General features: G+C 40.4%; 1 protein-coding gene and 1 long non-coding RNA gene across 3 annotated transcripts; one reads left to right on the top strand and one right to left on the bottom strand.

Annotated features, from left to right (window-relative positions):
- Positions 1 to 245: 245 nt before the first annotated feature.
- On the bottom strand, positions 246 to 6,718 carry LOC137100157 (cell surface glycoprotein MUC18-like). Its single transcript, XM_067477794.1, has 14 exons — positions 6,676 to 6,718; positions 5,660 to 5,793; positions 4,496 to 4,724; positions 4,325 to 4,395; positions 4,144 to 4,231; positions 3,674 to 3,841; positions 3,443 to 3,570; positions 2,975 to 3,119; positions 2,732 to 2,847; positions 2,447 to 2,588; positions 1,980 to 2,150; positions 1,393 to 1,554; positions 335 to 370; positions 246 to 250 (listed from the first exon to the last, which is right to left on the bottom strand). Exons 1-14 carry the CDS (start codon positions 6,716 to 6,718, stop codon positions 246 to 248), a joined length of 1,638 nt encoding a protein of 545 aa, XP_067333895.1.
- Positions 6,719 to 14,756: 8,038 nt separating this feature from the next.
- LOC137100454 (uncharacterized) lies at positions 14,757 to 23,876 on the top strand. 2 transcript variants are annotated; one of them, XR_010910903.1, is made up of 5 exons: positions 14,757 to 14,960; positions 15,335 to 15,451; positions 19,496 to 19,669; positions 19,763 to 19,879; positions 21,569 to 23,876. It is a non-coding gene; the product is annotated as an uncharacterized lncRNA (long non-coding RNA). The 2 variants fall into 2 exon arrangements; XR_010910904.1 differs by having other exon boundaries at positions 14,757 to 14,975.
- Positions 23,877 to 25,528: the final 1,652 nt, after the last annotated feature.

Here is a 25,528-nt window from a genome sequence, read left to right as displayed (position 1 = left end):
GAATCAACACTACATGTATTTAGCTTATTTTTGTTTTCTTTCAAAATTCCGGGACATAAAAATAATGTTTTTACCACTGCAGAGCATTCGGGCAGAATATCATGATTGAATTGCTGGAATTTTCTGGTGATCTGACTTTTCATCTTTTATGAAACGGGACATTTAATATGTCAAAGATCTGCCAGCAAACCAAAGAGTCCCTGCATGAAACTATAAATAATGTATGGAATTGTCTCACACAGAACTTAGACTAAAGCGTGAACACAGAAAGAAGAGAGATGGGGCAAAGGGGAAAAGGCATCTGACAAAAGAGCTGTCAGGGCAAAACTCTTACCAGGAGTGAAGGGAGCTGGTGTGGTGACACTGGGAACTGTGAGGAAGAAAAACAACACTTAGAGAGTGAGCGTCTGTCCAAGTCCACCACTGTTAACCCAACACACACACACACACACACACACACACGGAATTACACCCAATCTCATGTCACACTGCAGGTGTAAGGGAAGATTGCTGACTTCATCCACCTGTTGAAGTGACAGCTTTTTGTCCTTCACATACAAACAACTTTCACATAGATCATAGATTCATTCTTGCTTTATTTGAGCAACGATGCTCACGTGATATCAGTCCCCAGAGGGACTAGTGGTAGCACTAAAGATCAGCATGGAGAAAGAAGAGCACAGCTCTCTCACAGGACACACTAGTGAGGGTAACCTGGTAACATTCGTGTCATGTGATTTTTCCCTTAACTGTTGCTAAATGCTGATTAGTGCGAGCTAGTACAAGACACCATCTTCTTGTCTTTGGTGAAAAGAGCTTAGAGAAAAAGACAATCTATGAACTTAGCAAACTGTGCTTTATCCCACTGTTAACAATAAGTAAAGGATTAACAAAATTGGTTTTCAGAGCCTTTAAACTTGATTTAGCAGTTTAAACCTTAATGAGCATTGAGGTCACCCTACGTCTCCTAGTTCATCCCCTAATGTACAATCGCTAGTTTGGTCCCTAGTTAGAAGCCACATTCTACTGCCTGTACCATTAAAGCCCGACAGTGACCAAAACTTTTCAAACAGGCTTTGAAACTTTCAATCCAAAATAACTCAAATGCTGTATGAAAAACCTTTTGCTGGTTATTCCAGATTTCATACACTTAGAATTGGTGAAACACATACAGAAGCACAATGTTCTGACTTTACTGTGGTTGTGCTATTTTGTTTGTTTTTTTCCAATATGATGGAAAAATGAATAACATGAAATCAATTCAACAATTCAAAACCTGGTTGTTCCCTGCACTAGAGAACTGAGAATAAAGATTAATGGTTCACTCGCTAAATGGCCCCTTTTTTAATAATCCATCCACTCATACATGGAAAGTGAGAGAGAAGCTCTTACTGGCTTTAATGTTGAAAGCTTTGACTTCAGTGCCCACGTCATTGGAAACGTTGCAAAGAGCTCTGATGTCCGAGGTGACATTTACTGACACCACACTCTGAGCCACGTACTCGTTCGACTTTCTTACCACCTCCTTCCAGTTCTGTGGAGACACAAACACACCTTGTTGATGAAGAAACCATGTGTTTTATATTGGCACAATAGAAATGCTCTTCACAGCTGGTATAACTACAGTTGGGTGCAAAGCTTTGCATCTGTACCAGAACAAACGTTTCTTCATGAGAAGTGAAAGTGAGTGGAATTTTCATCCCATCAGGCTGCGTATCTCATTTGAATTTAAAGCAAACATCATCTTAAATAATGACACTCTTTGTATTCTCTTTGTATTCATTCAGAAATAATGGCTCCTGCACCTACAGAGAAACGATCTATGTACAAGAAGAAAGCAGGAAACTCTACAATGACTAGAATCAGCCCCCAAATCTGGGTAAGTTGGAAGTCGGACTCTACCATGAGAGAAATTTGAGGGCTTCAATGAAAAACACTGCTCCCACCATTGACATGACTACAAACAAAGCTCCTCTAACAGAAGCAGGTTAGTGCTGTGTCGTGAGCCTTCTTGGTGACCTGGGTGCCGATGATGTTCCAGGAGATGCTGGGCAGTGGAGAGCCTTCAGCCTCACAACTCAGGTTCACCATCCTGCCTATTGCCTCCTCCAGCTGCACTTCCTGATCCTCTCCAACCAGCTGGGGACCACCTAGACACACCCACACACACATATATTTGCTGAGTGACATAAAGCATTTCCTCAGCCCTTTGCCCTCACCTCACCTTAGAATTGAAATTCTTAACCCTCAAACATCCCAGTTCATATCTACTCTCCTTTAATGCTGAGCTAGTGTCAGTGGAAGTCAACGCTTCCTGCACAGATGTTTCACATGAAAAGCCCTCCAGTGACCTGAAAGGGTCCAGTTCACCTTTTTATGGTAGGTTTGGAATGTGAGAAAAAGAGGAGGAGGTGGCTGAGCTAGGGAGCCGTGTGGGGCCACTGACCTCGTACAATGATGTGAACAGAGCCGCTGCTGTGCAAGGCCGGGAAGGAGGGAGCAGAGACCTCACAATGGTACTGTCCTGTTGTTCCATAGGTGGCGTCCTGCAGGTGCAGTGTGTTTCCCGTGCCTACCTGCTTCCCATCCTACACACATGTAAACCATAAACACACACACTAATGCAGCTATTTATTAGCTTTCACATCATCTAAACATATTCATTATCCTTTTCTTTTCTACTGTTTTCAGTAAGATTTTCAATCCAGTCTCTGGTCTACTGTGTACATACCTTGTACCAGACAGTGTGTGTTTTCAGAGAGGACAGGGCATTGCAGGTTGCAGTCAGATCTTCCCCTTTGAGCATCACCTCTGAGTCTTTTGGCACCACAACAGCTGGGTCCAAATCTGAACACAACAAACAGCAAAGAAAAGGAAATCAAATGCTGTAGGAATGGATTTATCGCTTTCTTTCACATGAGACAATCAGTATGGAGGTGGAGTCTTTGTGTGTGTGTGTGAGACCACTTCTCACAGTGCACAGGGAGCTGAATTTCTCCTTTGACGTCTGCGTATTCGTCAGAGTCCAGAGGGCGACACTGATAGATTCCGCTGTGGTTTCGTGACACCGGTGACAGGATCAACACGTGGCCACTGCTCTCCAAGTCCACATCCTGGTCCTGCACAAAAATGAATGAAAGTTGTCATCTCTGTCCATGTTGTGGAATGTTACTAGCTAACGCCAACAATCTCAAGGGGACAGGGAGTGTAAAAAGAATAGTTTCCCTAACCTTACTGGATTTCAAGTTTTAATGTTGCACACTGCATGTGATACTCATCATGTGGTGAAACAATGCAGCTGCAATTCCCAACAGACTCCATTAGGGGGATTCAGTGGGCCGACAATATATTTAGGCCCAATATCTAAACCCACGGTATTTGAAAGTAGAGATGGAGGCAGACAAGGCCGAACCGATATTACACCACGTACTGTGAAACTTACTTGTTTTCTGTGGAAAATGAAGGATGGAGGGGGGTTGCCGTCACCATGGCAACGCAGCTCCACTGTATCCCCCTCTTTGACCAAGCCCTGGGGCGACTCCCTCCACATCTCCACCTTGGTGCTAGGGTCTAAACACACACACACACACACTCAAATTAAGAAGGCTTATTCAGCGAGCTGCTAAAGTCATTTTACAAGGTCATTTCCAAGAAAGGCTCAACGTTAACTCACAGTAAACAGTGATGTTGACGCTGTTGGACTCCAACGTTCTGACGCCTCCTGGGACAAAGAAGCTGACCTCACAGGAGAAATAGGCATCTTCATCCTCCCTCACCGCTTTATACTCCAATGTGCTCTGGACGGAGAAAAAGCCTCTGGGATCTCTGCTCACATTTGCATCTGTCAAACACAATACAGATGTTTAGTGTAACAATGGACAGAAGTTCTATGAAACTGACACCTATTGCTGTAGAGGTCACAAAGTGCATATTCCAACTGTTTCTCTGTCGCTGTCAGCTGGTAATTAGGTGATCTAGACATCTGGTCCTCATGATTACAACCCTGGCAAGACTACAGCTGCTATCAGGCTTTAATAGAAACACACTGATGCTTCACATTAACAGCTTCGATTGCTAACAGAAAATTCAAAGTGTGATACAGGTGAGACCCAGACACATTATTCATCTACACTTTGCACTTACGTCCTGCTGAGGACATCAGTGGCATGCTGTTCTTGTACCAGGTGATGTTGGGCTCAGGGAAGCTGTTACGAACCTCACATGATGCAACCTGGATGGAAAGTCACATTGGCCAATCTTTAGCAGCACTGTACAGGAAACTTGATTTCAGGGACTAACAGTGTCTAAGATTAAGTAGGCCCACCTTAGATGGCATCTCATTGGTCACAGATATTCCTGTCATAACATCCTTGATCACTGGGGCGTCTGGAGGAGCTGAGTTAGAAAAAGAATAATTACAAATCTTACAGATTGGAATGTTCCTTTAAACAACAGCTATTTTGAAATCCATTTAATGTTTGGTGGGTTTCCTTACCAAACACTCTGAGATCGGTCGTGACCACAGCAAACCCAAAGACCTTCTCCTGCACGTGGCAGATAAACTGCCTGTTGTCAGAGAGCTGGACATTCTGGATGGTGAGTTGAGCTTCCTGATGGTCCAAAGTCACATTGATCCGATCACTGTAGTCCGTGTTGTCGAGTACTTCCTGTTCTTTGTCATCACCGTAGAAGATCAGTGTCCATGAGCCCGTGATGTCAGGTCTCTGCAGAAAAGAGGACATGTAGTCAGGCTGACACATCACCTTTAACTGTGTATCATGGAGTAAAATGCTGAGTAAAATGTGTGTCCAGCTGACTGCTGCTGTGAAACAAACATACAATGTGAGCCATCGCTCAGCTGAGTCAGTCTGATTCAGACACATTTCGTCTTGTTAAAAATCTCAAATTCTCAAATAATTTTGGTTTTTGCATATATTTATTTTTTTGCACTTGTCCTTAATGTCTGTCCCATGTTTCACTGGGACCCATATGTCCCTCAAACTGAATATTAAATCAAAAGTTGTATAATTTCTTCTAACATCACCAGAATAGGTCTTTGTTTTAGGTATTATGGAATGTGGAACAAGTTTTGAAGGTGCTGAAAGCAATAAATGCATCAATTAGTTATTATTAATACATTTATTTTGTTTAGAAATATACTATAATTATATATAGTTATTACTCTGTGGATACACTTTTAGGATAACATATGATATTGATTGATAGATTCTATGAGTTCAGCCCTGAATGACACATTCTTCAACACTACACTGATAGAAAAGTTATTCACTCACACAGCCTGTGTGTCTCCTTTGTCCTGACAATATGATTAAAGTGAACACAATCAAAAGCTGCCTGCAGGACAAACATTGATGTTGATGTAAAATTTCCATTGGAAATAAATTCTCTCTTATAAAAAAATGGTTTTATTGTTATGCTGCATTATAGCTTAGATTTGTCTGTGGTTTATTTTATGTTTTCAACTTTTTTTTATCGTTTTTTATTGTTGAGTCGACAATAAGGGAGGCAATTAAATAGCCTGATGATTCAATTACAGTTGTGGGTCACTGGCCATGATTCAAATGACTGACTTTTAAGCAGCAGACCTACACAAGAAGTGAGCAGTTGAATTGTGTCAGAGAGTTTCAGTTATACTCACCACAAACCACTGGACAAATAAATCACTGGGCTGATTGTTCCCATCAGTGACGTTATACTGGCAGAGGATTTGAGCAGAGTCACCCAGGTAAACCTCAACAGTCTCCTGTGTTGTCAGCTCCACCTTTGTCCAGGCTGAAAAACACATAGACATGCACATAAATCCACTACACAGTCAGCATTGGTTCTTCCTGACCTACATCTAATTCTGATTGTGACCCTCAATCCTAATTGTGCTCACATCTGGCTTTAGATTCCCTGCATTCATTAACAGGAAAGGTCAGTACAGTCCCTGATCCCTCCCTCGACTGTAACTTCTTGTAGCAGCCAATGGATTTGTCATCACAGTCTAAGAAAAAGTGTCACTTTACTGCTGAATCTTTTCTGTTTTTAATGTCATGAAATAAAGTATCTGTGAGTACAAACCATCTGAAGGTGGAATTATCAAGCTCCTCAAAAGTGGAACTTAAGCTCGGTTTAGTCTTTAGGACTACAATTAAAAACTATCTTCTATTAATATGGGTTAACTTTAGCTGCACTTTACAGATGTATTATGTTGGAAACTGTCACAGTTTAGTGTTGGCAAATACTGAGGGACACAAAAGAACAAGAGCACAAACATAGCCATTTACTTTTGAATAAGTGTTTTAAATATGAAGAAAACCACTTTGCAAGACCGAGACCTTGGTGTTTTAAGAGTCCAGCTGCCACCCTGCTGCTCCCCCCCCACCACCCTGTCAGCCCTCCTCACAAACAATCATTTTCTGGCCTGTGCTCGGCCAACCGTTCCTTTTTTTTTTTGAGCATTCAAATATCAGGACCTTGATAGTTACTGAATTAGAATAATCAGCACAGACAATATTTCAGCAATGCAATGTTTTTACTGGAATTATGCTTAATATTCTTAATATTCTGTTAAGACATGTTTGTCATACAAAATACAATCTAAATACAATCTAATTGAAAAATCTTCATATATTCCTTAAGTACTGGAAAACAGGACTTTGTTTAACTCACCCATATAGAGAAAAACCACAAATGTTCTTTTCAGGAAAGCCATGTCCGCGTTGCTCGTCGTATCACACCAAAGTGGCTTCTTGCCTTGAACTTACCAGAAACCCGCAGGAACTACAATCAAAGTATCATTTTATTCTGAAGCAGCTTATCAGTCATGTAACAGTTTCAGCATTCTTTGCGTTTCTTACGTCACCAAAAGTTTAATTGGAATGTTGCAATATTGATACAAATGTAATAAAATCATTCTTTTACATAATTTAATAATTTAAACTGGCTGTATGAACATAAAAAATAAAAAAAATAAAATGGTGAAAACACGTTCAACTAACAACCACAAACAACAAAATATATTTTTTATTAAATGGCCAAAATCACATGGGTAAGAATAATAACTACCTAGAATCACATCTGGTAGATTCTAAGTAATAATCTCAATTAAGAGCTGGAAAACTACATGTTAATTGAATAATAATATTGCAGCTCCTCAGCATTGAGGCATTTTAAATCATAGTAGCTGTATAGGTCACAAAGCCAGGCCCCTTTATGTCAGCAGATATAAAGCTTTTCCTTGTTCTTTTAGGATATAAAAAAGGTGCATCTTGTTATAATAAACTGCTTTGATTGACAGCTGAAATGAGATGTGCCACAGGAGAAGAGGAAGCAAAGAGACATTTTAAAGAAAAGCTTAAACATTTTTAATATTGTAAGTTGACCTGATCATGTTGTCAATTCTCACTGAAACAAACTTATTGCAGACAGTGCTGCATATTCTCTTTTATCACAGATAATAAAAAAGATAGATCCTTTAAGTGTAGGTCTATGAATATCTGAATATGAATATGAATATATCTCATCATTAACTCCATTACTAACCATTTCAATCAATATTTAGTTCAATGATGTTCTTTACTGTTCACAGATCAGGGTTCAATGAGCATAAGTCATAAGCATAAGACCTACATATAAATTACAATAGTTTTATATGCAATTGATAAAAAATTTAAAAATTGTATTTTATATTTGGATTTTTTTTGTTTATGGCGTGATGTGGATAAATTAAAATGAGACATCTCTGCTGTTCATGGTCAAATTGACCCGTTTTAAAGTTAAGAATTTAAAATAATACTTAAAAGTATTTTTTCACTTTGAAACTTTCCTGCTTGGCTTTTTTAGTGTAATCAACATAAAATAAAAATGCTTCAGTTCACATATTTCTAACCCTCGTACATGTTCATGTTACAAAGATACTGTTCGGGTCAATTTGACCCAGCGACAAAATACAAGCTAAAAACAGTCAGAAAAATCAAATACTATTTGTTTCTTTGCAACGATGAGACATAATACACCGCTGTCTCACACTCACACACACTCTTGACTTCATCTTTGAAGTGTGAGAATGCAGGTGTTGACTTTTGACAGGAACCTTCTCAGTTCTCGTAGACAAACTCCACCCACATTGAGTGGTCACTCAGATGTGTATTTGGGGACAAAGACCACTGAATTTGACCATTTTTTGATGTGAATGGCTTCAAAGAAGAGGTCAAGAAAATGTGTGTGTGTGTATGTGTGTGAGACGGGGTTGTATTATGTCTCGTAGTTGCTCTAACACTTGCATCTCGTGAAATGTGAACTTTTCTGATAGGACTTTGCTTTGATGTTTTTTTCCTTGATTTAGATTTTTGCTGCCTTGTACCTCACTTGTAAGTCGCTTTGGATAAAAGCATCTGCTAAATAACTAAATGTATTATTTTTAGATTGCTAAACTTTAAAATGGGTCAATTTGACCCTGAACATAACAGGAGGGTTAATCTTCCCCAGCATCAGCCTGATAGGGAGCAGAACACCACTGACAAAGCTGCAAACAGATGAATCCTCACACATCCAAGACTGTTCAGAGACCTTGATTTTGTGAATGTGTTTATAAGGAGTTAACCAATTTCCTGTGGGGTCAAATGTGGCATCATTTGTTTCACATTTGTCCTGCAGCTGCTCTAAATGTCAGCTTTCAACAAAGAGACAGAGATAAGGCTGCACTGATACTCACCCACTGATCAGACCCTGCAAACAAAAGCTTTTCAGCTCTGTCTATATGATCATGGTAAAGTTAAACTTGCATTGGGAGGCAACACTCCTCCCAAAGCACCAACCTCACAGTTAACATGATACCAACATCTTTAGGAATAAAACCCAAACTAACTACATATGCTACATGTCACTAATCACTAAAAAATACATTCATCATTAAAAAAAAAAAAAGGTTCATAGACTTCAGAACCCAATAAGGTGCTTGAGAAATTCTCAGTTTGAATTAAATTTATTAAAGAGTGTTATTGTTGGCAAAGCAGGATGATGAGGAGGAGGAGGATGATGATGATGATGATGATGATGATGTTGCCCTCCGAATCGCTGGATGGCGCTAAACTAATGCATGTTACGCCACCAGATCTCCGGTTTGGATGAATAACTTGGGTGCTGGCTCTGCTATTCGGGTTTAAGAGCACTGAAATACAGTAATTAAGACTTAAGAAAACGTGTCTTGTATCATACACATGAGGGCAGGCAGAGTTCAAGTTACATCAGAGGAAAAGTCTGAAAGTAAAATCTTTGATTTTAATGCAACTGTATTATATCATAGCACTGTGTCACCCTCATCACACCACAATATGTCTTTTTGTTATAGCAGACAGGATAAATTGCTCCCCTGTCTGGTTTCTAGGCACAATGAGGAGATACAGTGTTTGTCTTCAATTAGTGTGTGGCCATTGCATAATTAGTACCACCAGTACTCACGGCTGTCTTGTTTTCAGGTTGATACTTTGGGGCATGACTTAGTTTTGCTAGTGCAGGCCACATGCTGCAAGGCATGTGTGAGTGTGAGTACGTGGACAGCACTAGCAGAATTACAATGCCGTGTTGTAAACCTTTGCTATTTTACATGTAGTTATCGTGATTCCAAAACACAACAAGCCATTTAATCATGTCCTCAACATATTGTTCACACAGACACATGTGACTGCTGCTTCTCACACAATATTAAAGGAGAAGGTTCTGCTTTTTAATTTCCTTTTAAAGATAAGATTTAAATCCTGTGAGTTCAGGGTCACCACAGCGGATCATTGTCCGCATGTTGATTTGGCGGTTTTTACACCGAAAGCCCTTCCTGACACAACCATCCCCAATTTCTACTGGGCTTGGACCAGCACTGCACAGGTGGGGATGGGAAAGGGCTGTTAGAGGTTCAGTCTCTTGCCCAGAGACTCTTTGACATATAGCTGTGACCAGGGATCGAACCACTGACCCTGTGGTCCGTGGATGACTACAGCCTACAGCCGCCCCAAGATTTAAAGACGTGTGCCAGCCCATTATTACTTTATTTAATCATTCATAATAAGAAGTAACAGGTATCCCCATTACTAGTTCCATTTCATACCTCTGTGCTGCTAAGCTAATTGGTTTTTGATTTCTGTTTTGGATGAATTTTGGTGTTAACGGCTGAGAACAGTCAGCCGATCAGGAGGTGGAGGTCTCAGACACAGCAGGTGAGAAGAACAGCAGCAAAGTGACCAGATTCAAAGCAAAGAGTAGGAGGAATGGAGATGGGGAGACAAGTCAGGAGTGTGGTTGTACTGCCCTCTATTGGTAACTCCGGGGAGGAGCCAGGCAGGATGACGGGGTTGGTGGAGAGGGCAAGCTGCTGAGGAGGACTGGAGGAGACGGACGGTGGCCTGGAGGAAGGGATCGACTGAGGAGAGAGGAAGCTTAGAGGCAGGAGTGAGGGACACACTCATCCGTACTTGGTGGGGAAAAATCCACCATCCAAAAACTTGGACTTCCAGGTCCAAGTCCACAATACCTATCCAGGTCCGATCAGTACAGTAAAGTTCCAGAATCCTTATCCTTAAGACAGTTTCCATCAGAGAGTTGCGTATCCAAGAGCTCAATAAACAGACATCAAACTAGAGAAGCAGACTGGAAAGTTCTCAGAGCTGCGTTAAAACAGGCAGCGGCACAGGTGAAAACAATCAAGGCTGATGAGGTGACCAAAAACAACGCCACAACAGGAAGTGGAGTAGAGGGACTACAAAATAAACGTCAGGAAACAGGAAGTGGAGATTTTGATAGTTTTGATCCTTCCTCCTCTTCACACTGTTCACGTGGAGACCTCGTCTTAACCTTTTTTCAGTGTAAGTGATGGTGGTCAACTCTACCGTCCTTTAACCGTTACAGCAAGTCCAGACTTAGTGTATCGCTGCATTACATCAAAGTGACCACAAGGTGGCAGCATTGTATTGTAATAGCTAACAGGCAGCAACGCATGGATCTAATCCATTAAAACTAGATGAGTCCCCAGTATTTCTTTTTCATTTTTGTCGTCTTTGACTGATGTTTGATAGAAAGTACAAGCTCTTTAATGGAACTATTTAAACATTATAAAACAATAACATGGACATTTTTGAAGGAAATTAAGATATTTGGGTTTGAGTGTGTGATGGAAAATCAAGTATTATTAAATGATGACTACATTTAATCCTTAGCATTTTACCTAGTTATAACAGCAATAGTATTCAGTGTACTTTTGAAGACTGTTTAAAAGATTGTATGTTGTTTGTCTTATAAAACTTTGTCTCATCTATATGTTTTGTGTTGAAGTGTTTGCAGAACTGCTCCAAGGTCAGTTACTGTCTAACAGCAGACCATCCCACACTGAGTCACTCCATGCTCACAGGTGCTTATCAAAGTGCTGGAAAGGGAAAAGGTTTCCATAAAAGAAGAAAAAGGCCGGGGGCAGTGTCCTGAGGGTGGACAATGTTCTGCTCAGCAACAGATGCATGACCTGCTTAGGTTTTTGGCCAAATGATTGGGTTCATTCATTTAGTGCAAAGGACTGATGGAAAAGACTCACAGTCTCTTCCCACTGTCTTGTTATTGTTATTGTTACTGTTGGTTGCTGTTGGTGAGTGGAGAGACGGGTGGGGGCTCTAGTCACACACTGTTGTAGTGATGACTAAACTCAACCAACTGGGCCCTATGTTTCTCACAATAATAGAAACGCATGATATATTTACAGACTAAGAAAAGGACTGTAGAATTGGACAAGGAAAAGGAAAACATGAGAACAGCTCTGCAGACAACACACAGTGAAATGCATCAGTGGGTGAAAGATGTGGAAGAGTGAGCTGCATAAAGTAAGATGTTTGAAGAAGCTGCACATTTTGCTGCACGTCAACTGTTTCTTGATATTTTACTATAAAGGGAATGTTGTTAATTGCCTTTGCAATGTTTGCATTAAATTAACGTTGATTTTTACCTGCAACATGTGCCTAGTTCAAACCTTTTTAATTTGTTTTTTGGCTTTTATTTTATAACTTCCTGTAAAACTGAAGTATATTATTTTGAAAGGACATCCAACAAATAAAAACACGAAGACAGTAAAAAACATTTAAACGTCTGTGTTGATTAAGTTGCTAATTTGTCTTAATGTTAGCTTAACGTAAACCTGCTATCCGGCATATTTACGGTCTAATATGGTTTTGTCTGTGTTTACTTTGTATAGCTCTTACGTTGGTTTGATAAAAAGGATAAGGAAAACTAGAATGGGCATTTCCTACAGAAAATGAGTGTGATTACTGAAAGCCAGCCGCTGCAGCTGCTGCAGCCATCGCCGAATCTGCAGCTCTGAACATTTTAGAAGCGACACCACTCGAACAAAACAATAAAAATCATTTGCAGTTCGCCCAGCGGAGCAATAGAAGCAACTGTCAGGATCTTGTTGTGCTTCCTGTCCCTGGACTTTTATTTTGTGGCCCCTTCTCCTTACTTCCTGTCCCTGGTTCTGTTCACCCAGCTTTACCCTCGTTGTCCCTCATTGTTTGCACCTGTTCCACCCTCTATTTAAGTTCAGTCTTCCCTTCACTCCCCTGCCAGATCCTCGTCATTGTTAATGTGGTCTCTGCCATCGTGGTTATTATCCTCACCAACCCCACCAAGTTTTCTCCGCTTGTTTTCTCCTGGTATTTTCATGTTTAGGTTTGCTTGTGTGCTCTTCAGTTTGCCAGTGCTTTATGTTGAGTTTGTTTGTGACTGCCTCCCTTAGTCCTTGTGTGTATGTGCTCCCCCAACTCTGTTACTTTGGTATTGTTCCCTTCCAGTGTGTTTTTAAGTTGTGCTCCGTTTTACTTTAACCATTATTACGTGTTAGCCTTTGTTCAGTAGTTTGTTCTTTGATATTTCTTAGTCTCCTTAGCCTTACCCTTGTGTTTACCCGCTTTAGTGGCTTAACGTTTATCTGTGCCTTATTTTATCAGTAGCCTCTGTTAGTTCTTTCTCTAACTTGTCCCCTGAGCCTTAGCTGTGTTTATTTCTGGTAATTCGGTTCCCCTCTTGTTTTCAAGTTAACTCCTTTCGTGTGCTGGTCCTGTTCATCATTTACATCTCTTTCAATAAAAGCCCCTTATTTTGCAAACCCTCGCTCTGTCTCTTCTCTTGGGTCCATCCCTTAACCAAGACCGTGACAGCAACACTGTAACATGTGAAGCATTTCATCACGGGGCAGCTGTCCACCAAGGTTCATCACGTTAGCTTGTGTAGTTTTTGAGATATTGAACTATTTAGAAGTGACAGCACATGAAACAATGAAGTAGTTTTCAATTGCTATTCACCAACTGTCCAGCAGATGGCAGCCTGTCCAAAGGAATCAACTGTTGCCATCTTCCCCTCTCAACACTAATGAAGTTCTGATATAAGATGACAAAAATGAAAGTACCCACCATGGCGCCCCCCAGTGGAGAAACGACATGTAATTTGTTCAGGACAGTGTCCTGCACATATGTGTAAAGTTAGTCATTGCATCAGCTTAAATTGTTGCACTGGAGCAACAAGGCCACCAAAAGGAGCAAAGCAGGCTTGTTCTCCAGTTCCAGTAATCAACAGGTCAGTGTTGATGAGTTGATCTGGAGTGATAGAGATACGAATCCCTGCAAACTGTTGCTAAGGAGGAGAAAGTTGGGAGACACACACATTTCTGCTCCCCTGGATCCTGCCTGCTGATCTATTATCAATTGTAATAAGAAATTCTCAGCCCAGGAGCCCGTGATGACTGAAACTGCCATTGTTATTCCCTTTCAGCACTACAGAAAGCATCAGTGCTCCATTATTAAAAATACACAGATGAATGAATAAACCGTCATAATGCTGAGGTTTCCCTCTATATCTTGAATACACATTTCCTGGTTTCCTGAACAGATTACTACTTTCAACTCATGGCTGCTAGTTTAACATTTATTGTCATCTTCTGAGCACAGATTTTTTTTCTGATGTTCATTGAAATTATAAATGGGAAATCACGTTTCATTGTAATGCATACTGATACTGTCATTTAAAACAGCAATAACAATAATGTAGGATAATACAATAATAACCACTGTAAAATGTTTTTTTGACTCATTGTGTGGGAATAAAAAAGCAATGCTGCCATCTAAAGGCTGAAATGTGTAACAGATTTCACACTAAACTGCAATGGAAAATATTTTCCCAAAAATGCCCTCCATCAAAAATTAAACATATTTGATGGTTAATATATTCCATCAAAATTGTACCGAGTCTAGTTGACGTAGTAGTAGTATTCCTGTAGTAGTATTAGTAGTCGTCTTAGTATTAGGTTTGAATTTTAGAAGAGGACACATATTTTAATCACAACAGAATTTCTCAGTTCCTCGTTTAAATACAAACCCAGTCTGCTCGTATAAAGAGGAAATGGGGACAGAGATAGCGCATGTAAAATCACGTCTATGTTTGTACTAAACGTGCGTTGATTACGTGCGTTCAGAGTGTTGCAATACGTCCACTGCACATCCAGGAAGAACTTTTTCAAAGTAAAAGACCGGAAGTAGTAGCGCAGGAAGATCTGCAAACGTTATTAGTTCTTGAACGTTAAACCAGAATGTTGTCAAACCGTATAAATATATTATAAAGACAAATGCATATTACAAAAATGGTTTATAGTTGATACAAAAAGGAAGCAGAATTGTTAATTAATTTTACCATAGTGTCATATTCAGCAGCAAACGGAAGTACACCACAAAAGAGGAAATGAAAAAAAAAATTACATTGGCGGGCGGTATAAGATGTCGCGCTCTTTTCCGAACTCAGACACCTGCGAAATGGCCGGGAGGGGTTTTCATGCGAGTGGGTTGAACACTCTGAGACCAAATCCACGCCGGTTTCGACCGGCTGTCGGAACGAGAACGAGAACGAGAACATTCTGGCAGTGACAACATAGTTGAGCGGTAACGTCACTTAACGTTAGTTGATAATATTTACGAAGCTAAATCCCTTTAAAAGTGTAGCGAGGATAACGCTTGTACAGTAAAACAACCTTACGTTAACTTTGACTTATCATTGTGCAGTTAGGCTTTTTTTGCTTTATCAACTAACAGTCAGTTGTCGAGTATGTGTCACTTTTTATTAGCTTCATTTTATTAGTTTCTTTACTGGTTTCTGCAGGCGCTGCAGACATCTTGTTCAATACTCGAGTGTTTATATTTTTAATTTTTTGCATAATTGCCTCTTATAAAATTCTATATACATTTCAGCACAAAGTACTAATCATAACTATTTTTCTAACTCTTATATCTAACTATCTGTTTTGTTTTTGTTACAGGCCTCCACGTTTCAGCGACAGGTATCCTCTGTACCTCCAGAAAGAGCTTTGTAAAGAGCACAAAATTCAGTAATTCCATAATGTACAGAGGGTAATGGAAACCATTCCTGACCTGCAGTACGTGTTTTATAGGCTAATGCTATATATATATATATATGTGTGTGTGTGTGTGTGTGTGTGTATATATATCTTCTTCTTTTCTTCTTTTCCTTTCGGCTGCTCCCTTTCAGGTGTCGCCACAGCGAATCATGTGCCTCCATCTAACTCTGTCCTCTGCATCCTCTTCACTCACACCAACTAACTTCATGTCCTCCCTCACTACATCCATAAATCTCCTCTTTGCTCTTCCTCTAGACCTCCTGCCTGGCAGCTCCAACCTCAGCATCCTTCTACCGATATATTCACAGTTTCTCCTCTGAACATGTCCAAACCACCTCAATCTGGCCTCTCTGACTTTATCTCCAAACATCTAACATGAGCTGTCCCTCTGATGTCCTCATTCCTGATCCTGTCCATCCTCGTCACTCCCAAAGAGAACCTCAACATCTTAAGCTCTGCTACCTCCAGCTCTGCCTCCTGTCTTTTCTTCAGTGCCACTGTCTCTAAGCCGAACAACATCGCTGGTCTCACCACTGTCTTGAGCACCTTTCCTTTCATTCTCGCTGATACTCTTTTATCACACAACACACCTGACACTTTTCTCCAACCGTTCCAACCTGCCTGCACTCGCCTCTTCACCTCTTTTCCACACTCACCGTTGCTCTGAACCGTTGACCCTAAATACTTAAAGTCCTGCACCTTCTTCACCTCTGCTCCCGGTAACCTCACCGTTCCACCTGGGTCCCTCTCATTCACACACATGTATTCTGTCTTGCTGCGGCTAAGCTTCATTCCTCTGTTTTCCAGAGCAGACCTCCACCTCTCTAGATTTTCCTCCACCTGCTCCCTGCTCTCACTACAAATAACAATGTCATCTGCAAACATCATAGTCCAGGGAGATTCTTGTCTAACCTCATCTGTCAGTCTGTCCATCACCAGAGCAAACAAGAAGGGGCTCAAAGCTGATCCTTGATGCAGACCCACCTCCACCTTGAACTCCTCTGTCACACCTACAGCACCTCACCACTGTCTTACAGCTCTCATACATGTCCTGCACCACTCTAACATACTTCTCTGCCACTCCAGACGTCCTCATACAATACCACAGCTCCTCTCTCGGCACCCTGTCATACGCTTTTTCTAAATCTACGAAGACACAATGCAACTCCCTATGACCCTCTCTGTACTTCTCCATCAGCGTCCTCAAAGCAAATACTGCATCTGTTGGACTCTTTCTAGGCATGAAACCATATTTCTGCTCACAAATACTCACCTCTGCCCTTAGCCGAGCTTCCACTACTCTTTCCCACAACTTCATTGTGTGACTCATCAGCTTTATTCCTCTGTAGTTTCCACAGCTCTGCGCATCTCCCTTGTTCTTAAAAATTGGTACCAGTACACTTCTCCTCCAGTCCTCAGCATCCTCTCACTCTCCAAGATCTTGTTAAACAAACTAGTCAAAAACTCTACTGCCACCTCTCCTAGACACTTCCATACCTCCACAGGCTTGTCATCAGGACCAACTGCCTTTCCACTCTTCATCCTCTTCAATGTCCTTCTCACTTCACTCTTACTAATCTTTGCTACTTCCTGCTCCACAACAGTCACCTCTTCTACTCTTCGTTCCCTTTCATTTTCCTCGTTCATCAACTCTTCAAAGTTCTCCTTCCATCTTCCCATCACACTCCTGGCACCTGTCAATACATTTCCATCCTTATCTTTAATCACACTAACCTGCTGCACATCCTTCCCATCTCTGCCTCTTTGTCTGGCCAACCTGTACAAATCCACCTCTCCCTCTTTAGTGTCCAACCTAACATACAAGTCCTCATATGCTCTTTGTTTGGCCTTTGCCACCTCTATCTTCACCTTACGCTGTATCTCCCTGTACTCCTGTCTACTCTCTTCAGTCCTCTCAGTGTCCCACTTCTTCTTAGCTAACCTCTTTCTCTGTATACACTCCTGAACTTCCTCGTTCCACCACCAAGTCTCCTTGTCCGCTTTCCTCTTTCCAGATGACACACCGAGTACTTTCCTACCTGTCTCCCTGATCAAATTAGCTGTAGTAGTCCAGTCATCTGGAAGCACCTCCAAACCACCCAGAGTCTGTCTCAGCTCCTCCCTGAAAACTAAACGACATTCTTCCTTTTTCAACTTCCACCACTTCGTCCTCTGCTCTGCCTTAGTCCTCCTTATCTTCCTCACCACCAGCATCATTTTATACACCACCATCCTGTGTTGTCTGGCTACACTCTCACCTACCAATACTTTACAGTCACTGATCTCTTTGAGATTACAGCATTTACACAAGATGTCATCCACCTGAGTGCTTCTACCTCCGCTCTTGTACGTCACCCTATGTTCCTGCCTCTTCTGAAAGAAAGTGTTTACTACAGCCATTTCCATCCTCTTTGCAAAGTCAACCACCATTTGTCCTTCTGTGTTCCTGTCCTGAACACCAAACCTGCCCATAACAGTCTCATCACCTCTGTTCCCTTCACCTACATGCCCATTGAAATCTGCACCAATGACAACTCTCTCACCTCTGGGGATGCTCTGCATCACTTCATCTAACTCACTCCAGAATTTCTCCTTCTCTTCTAACTCACATCCTACCTGTGGGGCATAACCACTCACAACATTGAACATCACCCCTTCAACTTCCAGCTTCAGACTCATCAACCTGTCTGATACTCACCTCTAGAACATTCCTCACAAACTCCTCTTTCAATATAACTCCTACTCCATTTCTCTTCCTATCTGACCCATGGTAAAACAACTTGAACCCTGCTCCTAAGCTTCTAGCCTTGCTACCTTTCCACTTGGTCTCCTGGACACACAGTATGTCCACCTTCCTACTCTGCATCGTGTCAACCAACTCTCTATCCTTCCCTGTCATAGTACCAACATTCAAAGTCCCTACTGTCAGTCCTACATTCTTAGCTTTCCTCTTCTCTCTCTGCCTACGAACACACCTTCCTCCTCTTCTTCTTCGTCTTCGACCAACAGTAGTCCAATTTCCAGGTCAACAATTTGTAGGTCAACAGCACCGGTGGCGGTCGTTGTTAACCCGGGCCCCGACCGATCCGGTATGGAAGTCTTTGTCACGATTCGCATGTTTGATTTGGCATGTGTTTTACGTCGGATGCCCTTCCTGCCACAACCCTCTGCATTTATCCAGACTTGGGACTGGCACAAGAAGACACTGGCTTGTGCCCCCTTGCGGTTGCATTGTGTGTGTGTGTGTGTGTGTGTGTATATATATATATATATATATATATATATATATATATATATATATATATATATATATATATATATATATATATATATATATATATATATATATATATATATATATATATATATATATATATATATATATATATATATATATATATATATATATATATATTAGTTGCCTTTCAGCACTACAGAAAGCATCAGTGCTCCATGACTTTGAAATATTAAGATGAATGAATAAACCGTCGTAATGCTGAGGTTTCCTCTATATCTTGAATACACCTTTCCTGGTTTCCTGGACCAGATTACTTTTATGTAGTGTATGGTGGGACTCCTGTATGTCCTCACCCTGGGCGGGTAATAACAATGTCTTCCTTTCGGGATCTGCCCGGCATTCTTACATGACCAACATGCTTTTGGATCTGCTCTATGCATATGATGTATTATGATGGATGAAGTATTACTTATTGATTGCTCTGCCAGTATATCAGTGCGCAAAGGAAGCAAACCTGTAAATTGCGTAATATACTTTAAATGTAATTTCTTGCCTACATTATTCTTCAGTCCTGCTTGTTGCTGATAGGATGTCTGATGCAATTAATGCATTCTCCTGGTTGTTTTCCTCAATCCATTGTGCTGATCCTCTGTCTGGTGTTAAAAAGGGAAAATAATATGAGCATAGAGTCTATTGGAAATGTCTTCAAAGCTAACAACATTAAAGACATTGGGTTAGTTTTAACAAGGTATGTGATGTTAAGTCTTTGATTGAGACGAACTGCCGTCGCCCTTTATTCAACATCTTATTTGTTTTGATACAAGAATGCGTCGGAAATCCAGTCGACAAGTCGTTTAGTGTGTGCTACTTCCAGACTGCCAGAGACTAGAAATCCGTCATAGCTGGTGGAAACGGTGTTTGCCAGTCCTAAGGTGGGGCTCCATCTTAAGTGTCTCCCGGCCTTCAGTTAAATCCATACAACTTCCTTTCACAAGTTTGTAAGTGCAATTCTTTGTTCAAACATGTGGTTAAAAATAATCTAGTTTTAAATCAAATTTTATTTTGTGAATGCCACGTCCTGTCATTTACAGAATGGAAACACTGAGACGGAGTCTAGAGTGGGCGAGAGGTAGGATTCTCGACGATGCAGCATTAGAAGATATAATTCAGAATGTGGATGAATATATCCAGGAGATCAGAACAACCAGGTATTTAGCACAGACTAGTGCAAACTGATGACAAATTAAACCTTTAGAAAGAACAGAACCTTCCTCTCAGTTACTAATTACTTAAAAAAGTAAATTACATTGTGTTTGCCTTATGTTGCATTTTATTCTTTTTCTTGGTGTTTATTGTGTTGTGACAATATGGATAATTTTGAATGGAATTGTCTATCAACGCTGTAGTGTCACGGTATTTATGAGATTAAGCTAATCTTTATTGTTTTTACAATTGGTTTAAATAAACGTATTCGTTCATACAAGGTAATTGGGAATTAAAATATACAAAATAGAGATTTTTTCAGCACAAACTCAACACCGGCCTTCGCTGATGTGGACTGGAGCTTGTGGCCCACCACTGTATGGTATCACTCGACATCAGCTCTCGTTTCTCTTTACATGCAGTTTTAAGGCGTCATGGCTCAAATATTGGGTGTGACTCTGTTCACCATCAAATGACGTGTAAGTCTCTGTTGATGATACACAGGGATTACAGTCTGTTTGGGTGCAGTTGTGTTGTCATATCTAACTTTCGTATAAAAAAAAATTAAATATATTTGAAGTGTCATCTGCAGTGAGCCCCACAACTCTCAAAGAGATTGTAAAGTGTGGTGTTCTATATGTGGTGGTTAAATCACTCAATAAAAGGAGGAGGCAGATGGAGACGGATAACTTTCTTTCACAGTTCGGACTTCCACTTTATTAATCTCACGCTCTCGCTTCACTTCCCCTAACATCGACACCTGACAAGCCAAAAACCCAATCAGGAACCAGAACAACCTAAACTCAAGCAAATGCAATTAAGGCACAGAGAAGCAGATTCAGTCCACCAATACAAACTCAAACATGGCAAACAAAATTGGAATTATTATTATGATATATAATAACTAAAAATAAGATAAAATTAGATCCTTACACTTTAACTCAAATACACATTACATTAGTTCTTAACAGAACCTTACAAGATTATATTCTGTTGTTTTGGGGGGAAAGATGTGTATAATTCCTAAGAATTTTCAGATACTTCGGGCCATCTGCTGCATTTGCAGACATGACGGATTCAGAGCTTAACAATCTAATCAGGGATATTGTGGCAGGAAATGATCAGCTTGGAGGGGAATGTGTCCGTGCTCGAATACGGGCAGATGGTATTTGAGTACAAAGGAGAGTAAGGAAAAGTTTCCGACGGATCAACCCACATGGCGACTTCCGTCCGTGCAATGTCCTACAGGTTTGAGAGGAGATGCTACAAGGTTCCTGGACCAAATTCATCATAGCACATCGACGGAAATCCTAAACTCATCAGATATCTTAATCTGCATAGTTGTTTTACACACTTACAGAATCAATTGTATGTATGACATAGGTAAACAATAGTCACAGCTGAATTGTTTTTATGCAGAATTCTTCTTCTCTCTTTTCAAAATATTATCATTCCACTCTCTTTTCTTTGCATGCAGCTGTAATTCTGTTTAGAAAGTTAGAATAAAAACAAGGTTAGTTGGATACATGGTGGAGAAATCTGCATTTTCCAGGAGAATTTAAACTGTGAACACCAGGTTTGTATAATCTAACCAATTCAGAGGCAGTATTTTTATATGCCATTTAACAAAGTAGGTGAATGACCCAATTGTAACCGATTCAAGTGACTGTTATTTTATGTATTTTTTATTTCAGGTGCAGAATAGTTATCCGTGGTAGTATTGATCGATACAGCTGGCTTGTGGTGTTTCTGAGTGCCTCCAACAACCGTAGTGCCATGGTATTGGAAGGATTCTTGACAGCAGCGACCAGGGTTGGAATCCCTGTTGCAGTGATAATTGTATAAATTATGGTTATTAATGAATGTCTAACGTGGCTCAAGACACAGTGCCTTCCGAGGAGCAAGTGTTCACAACCAGAGGATAGAGAGACTCTGGGGTGACCTGTGGCGTGGTAAATGTGTACTTTAACCTCTTCCATCTTTTAGAGGCTGAGGAATTGCTCAGTGTGGACAATGACTTGCACCTTTGGGCCCTGCACTATACGTGTACTTATGGGCCCTTAACCAGGATTTGAAAAAGTTTGCAGAGCAGTGGAACCACCATGGTCTGAGGACTGTGAGACACCAGTCACCTTTGCAACAACCATCAACAGCAGTCCAAGAACTGATTTCATCTAGACAATCAGTGGTTGACAGACAGATGGCCAGCACACAGGACATGGGAACTGACAGAAACACTGCTGCGGATGCAAGGGATGGCGGTTTTTCAGAAACGGATCAAAGTGATGCTGCAGCAGTGGTTCCTGATGTTGACTGGCATGAAGAAGTTGAAGTACCACAAACCCACTTCAACATCTCGCAGTTCACTTTGGCCTTCGTGGACGCCCCAGAGGACATCTAGGTGTTCGTCAAGCTGTTAAGTCCTACATTGAATAGAGAAGAAGAATAGAAGATAATGTGAATTGCATGTTTTATTTAAAATTTAATCTTAATTAAGAGGGATCACACACCTAAACTGAAAGAGTAAGTCAGTTAGGCAGTGCTGAACTGAGGTGCCTGGATGATTCCAGACACCATCCACTCCTTAAATTCCTCATAGGTTTGAGGTGTTGTGGGGATCCCTAGAATGACATTCCATGTGTTGGCAGTCGGCAAGTTGCATCCCTCAGACAGAAAGTCCAAGGTTGGTCTCTCTTCAAAACCTAGTAGTGGCACCTCTTCCACCCAAAGTTAAACACCAACACTTGGTTCAATGTGACCAAGGGGCAAAGTTGGCCTGTTAAATTATAAGCACATAATGGATATAAATTAAATACATAAAGTATGTGCATAACAACATATCTAGTTCATATCTACCTAGCTACTGAAAGTAGTTATTGTCTTTTTAAAATTATGGTTTGATACACTCAATATCAAGCAACCAGTCTCTAAAGAACCCATAGGCTTTAGCCTGAGTCCTCCTCAGGTTGGTCCCAGATTGTGCAAAGGACGGTTGGAAGAGCTTAGATATTTTTGCTGCAATAAGGGGGTTGAGGTTTTTGGTGAAGACACTCCTGAACAGATGAGGGTGTTTCTTCACTTCATCCAAAAGTCCCAGACAGCTGAGGCCTTGGAGGAATCTGTATACATTTGTTTAAAGCAGTCAGTGTGGAGCAATGGTTAGTCAGTGGCACAGCTGTAATAAGTCTTACAATATGCTCTTCATAACTTACTGTTTTAAGGCAGCTTCTAACCTCCCTTCAAGGTAAAATTTGGCAGCCAACGCAACCACCACATCTCGCCCGGCCAAATCACGTATGTTCACATTGAGCGCACCCAGCACTGCCAGATATTCATTTGCACCATCAGTAGCAGTTCTGGCTTCCTCAATGTTGGATCTATACAGTGTAGTCAAATTCATAATTACATGAGAGTTGTGGATATTTTTTTTATTTCAGCATTTGACGTTCATTTGTTGTCTCACAGAATTACAGCATTTCTATTTTTTAAAATAAAAGTCAGGAAACAGGAAGTGGAGATTTTGCTAGTTTTAATCCTTCCTCCTCTTCACACGTTCACGTGGAGACCTCGTCTTAACATTTTTTCAGTGTAAGTGATGGTGGTCAACTCTACCGTCCTTTAACCGTTACAGTAAGTCCAGACTTGGTGCATCGCTGCATTACATCAAAGTGACCACAAGGTGGCAGCATTGCATTGTAATAGCTAACAGGCAGCAACGCATGGATCTAATCCATTAAAACTTGATGAGTCCCCAGTATTTCTTTTTCATTTTTGTCATCTTTGACTGATGTTTGATAGAAAGTACAATGCCCAGCTCTTTAAAGGAACTATTTAAACATTATAAAACAATAACATGGACATTTTTGAAGGAAATTAAGATATTTGGGTTTGAGTGTGTGATGGAAAATCAAGTATTATTAAATGATGACTACATTTAATCCTTAGCATTTTACCTAGTTATAACAGCAATAGTAGTCAGTGTACTTTTGAAGACTGTTTAAAAGATTGTATGTTGTTTGTCTCATAAAACTTTGTCTCATCTATATGTTTTGTGTTGAAGTGTTTGCAGAACTGCTCCAAGGTCAGTTATTGTCTAACAGCAGACCATCCCACACTGAGTCACTCCATGCTCACAGGTGCTTATCAAAGTGCTGGAAAGGGAAAATGTTTCCATAAAAGAAGAAAAAGGCCGGGGGCAGTGTCCTGAGGGTGGACAATGTTCTGCTCAGCAACAGATGCATAACCTGCTTAGGTTTTTGGCCAAATGATTGGGTTCATTCATTTAGTGCAAAGGACTGATGGAAAAGACTCACAGTCTCTTCCCACTGTCTTGTTATACTGCCTCATATTCATTTTGCAAGGTGCCCCTTACTGGTTTTAATGGTATTTTGCCTAATTTTAAGCCATACTGTACATATTTTAACCATTGAACTTTTAAATTATGAATTGTCACATATGATATTCAATTCAATTCAATTCAACTTTATTTATATAGCGCCAATTTACAACAAAGTCATCTCAAGGCACTTTACAGAATAAAGTCCAGACTACACAAGTATGTAGAAGCAACCCAACAAATCCCCCTTGAGCAAGCCCTAGGCAACAGTGGAGAGGAAAAACTCCCTTTAATGGGAGAAACCTCCAGCAGAACCAGGCTCAGGGTGGGTGGCCATCTGCCTTGACCGGTTGGGGTGAGTGGAAAGTGGAGAAAGAAAAGAAAAGAGCAACGAAAAGCAACAACAAAACAACAAGAAAAGCAACAACAAAACAACAAAAAAGCAACAACAAAACAACAAAAAAGCAACAACAAAGCATCGTACAGGTTGTAGGATATAGAATATGTATGTTGTCACATATCTAGAATAATTTTGACAGAATATATATTCAGGTCTTTCTCGTTAGTGTTGGTGTATGTGGTTTGTGTTGATCTCACAAGAGGCAGAAAAAAATAGGAAACAACAAAAAAATAATAGGACAAGAATGTTATTGCATAATTCCACAGTTTTTTACCTGAAACTTTAAAGCACCTCATCTCACAAATGACCAAACTGTAAATTGCACCATTTGCAACATTGTGGCCCAACACACACTGAGTAATTACAGCATAAACTGTTTGACACTTGGCTCATTTATATCGTCTCACAACAAATATCAGCATATTAGCCATAGTCACATGTTATCGAGTATAATAAAGGAAGGCAAGGTGATCTATGTAATTATCTGTCTTGCAAACAAATGCAGATTTTAACTATTATCAGCATCAGTATAATATCAGTTAGAAAATAGGGTGTTAAAGAAAGGAAAGAATGAAGGTAAAGCTTTCAATAAAGATTTAAACATTTTGAATTGATGATGTTTGAAGATCACACCTGAATTTCTGCAACACCTTTGAATGTGTGGCCTAAGATCTAAACCACAGAATTATAGCAGCCACAAAATTCCCAGGATTAACTAATTGCTTTGACTCTCCAACGAAGAGAAATGTCCTTTAAAACAGGTAATTAACATTTTCTGACACTTTTCCTTTTTAGTGTCATTAATGTCCTTAAAACACAAAAGGGAAATAAACCAGTTCAGACACGATCAACACGATCACGATCTTTGAGAAACATTTGGTCATGTTGGTAATAACCAGGACTTCAGAGAGGAAGCCT

The sequence above is a fragment of the Channa argus genome, chromosome 15 (assembly GCF_033026475.1).
Source record: "Channa argus isolate prfri chromosome 15, Channa argus male v1.0, whole genome shotgun sequence".
Taxonomy (NCBI): domain Eukaryota; kingdom Metazoa; phylum Chordata; class Actinopteri; order Anabantiformes; family Channidae; genus Channa; species Channa argus.
Note: the sequence above shows the minus strand (reverse complement) of the source record. Positions and strands in the feature narration are given on the sequence as shown.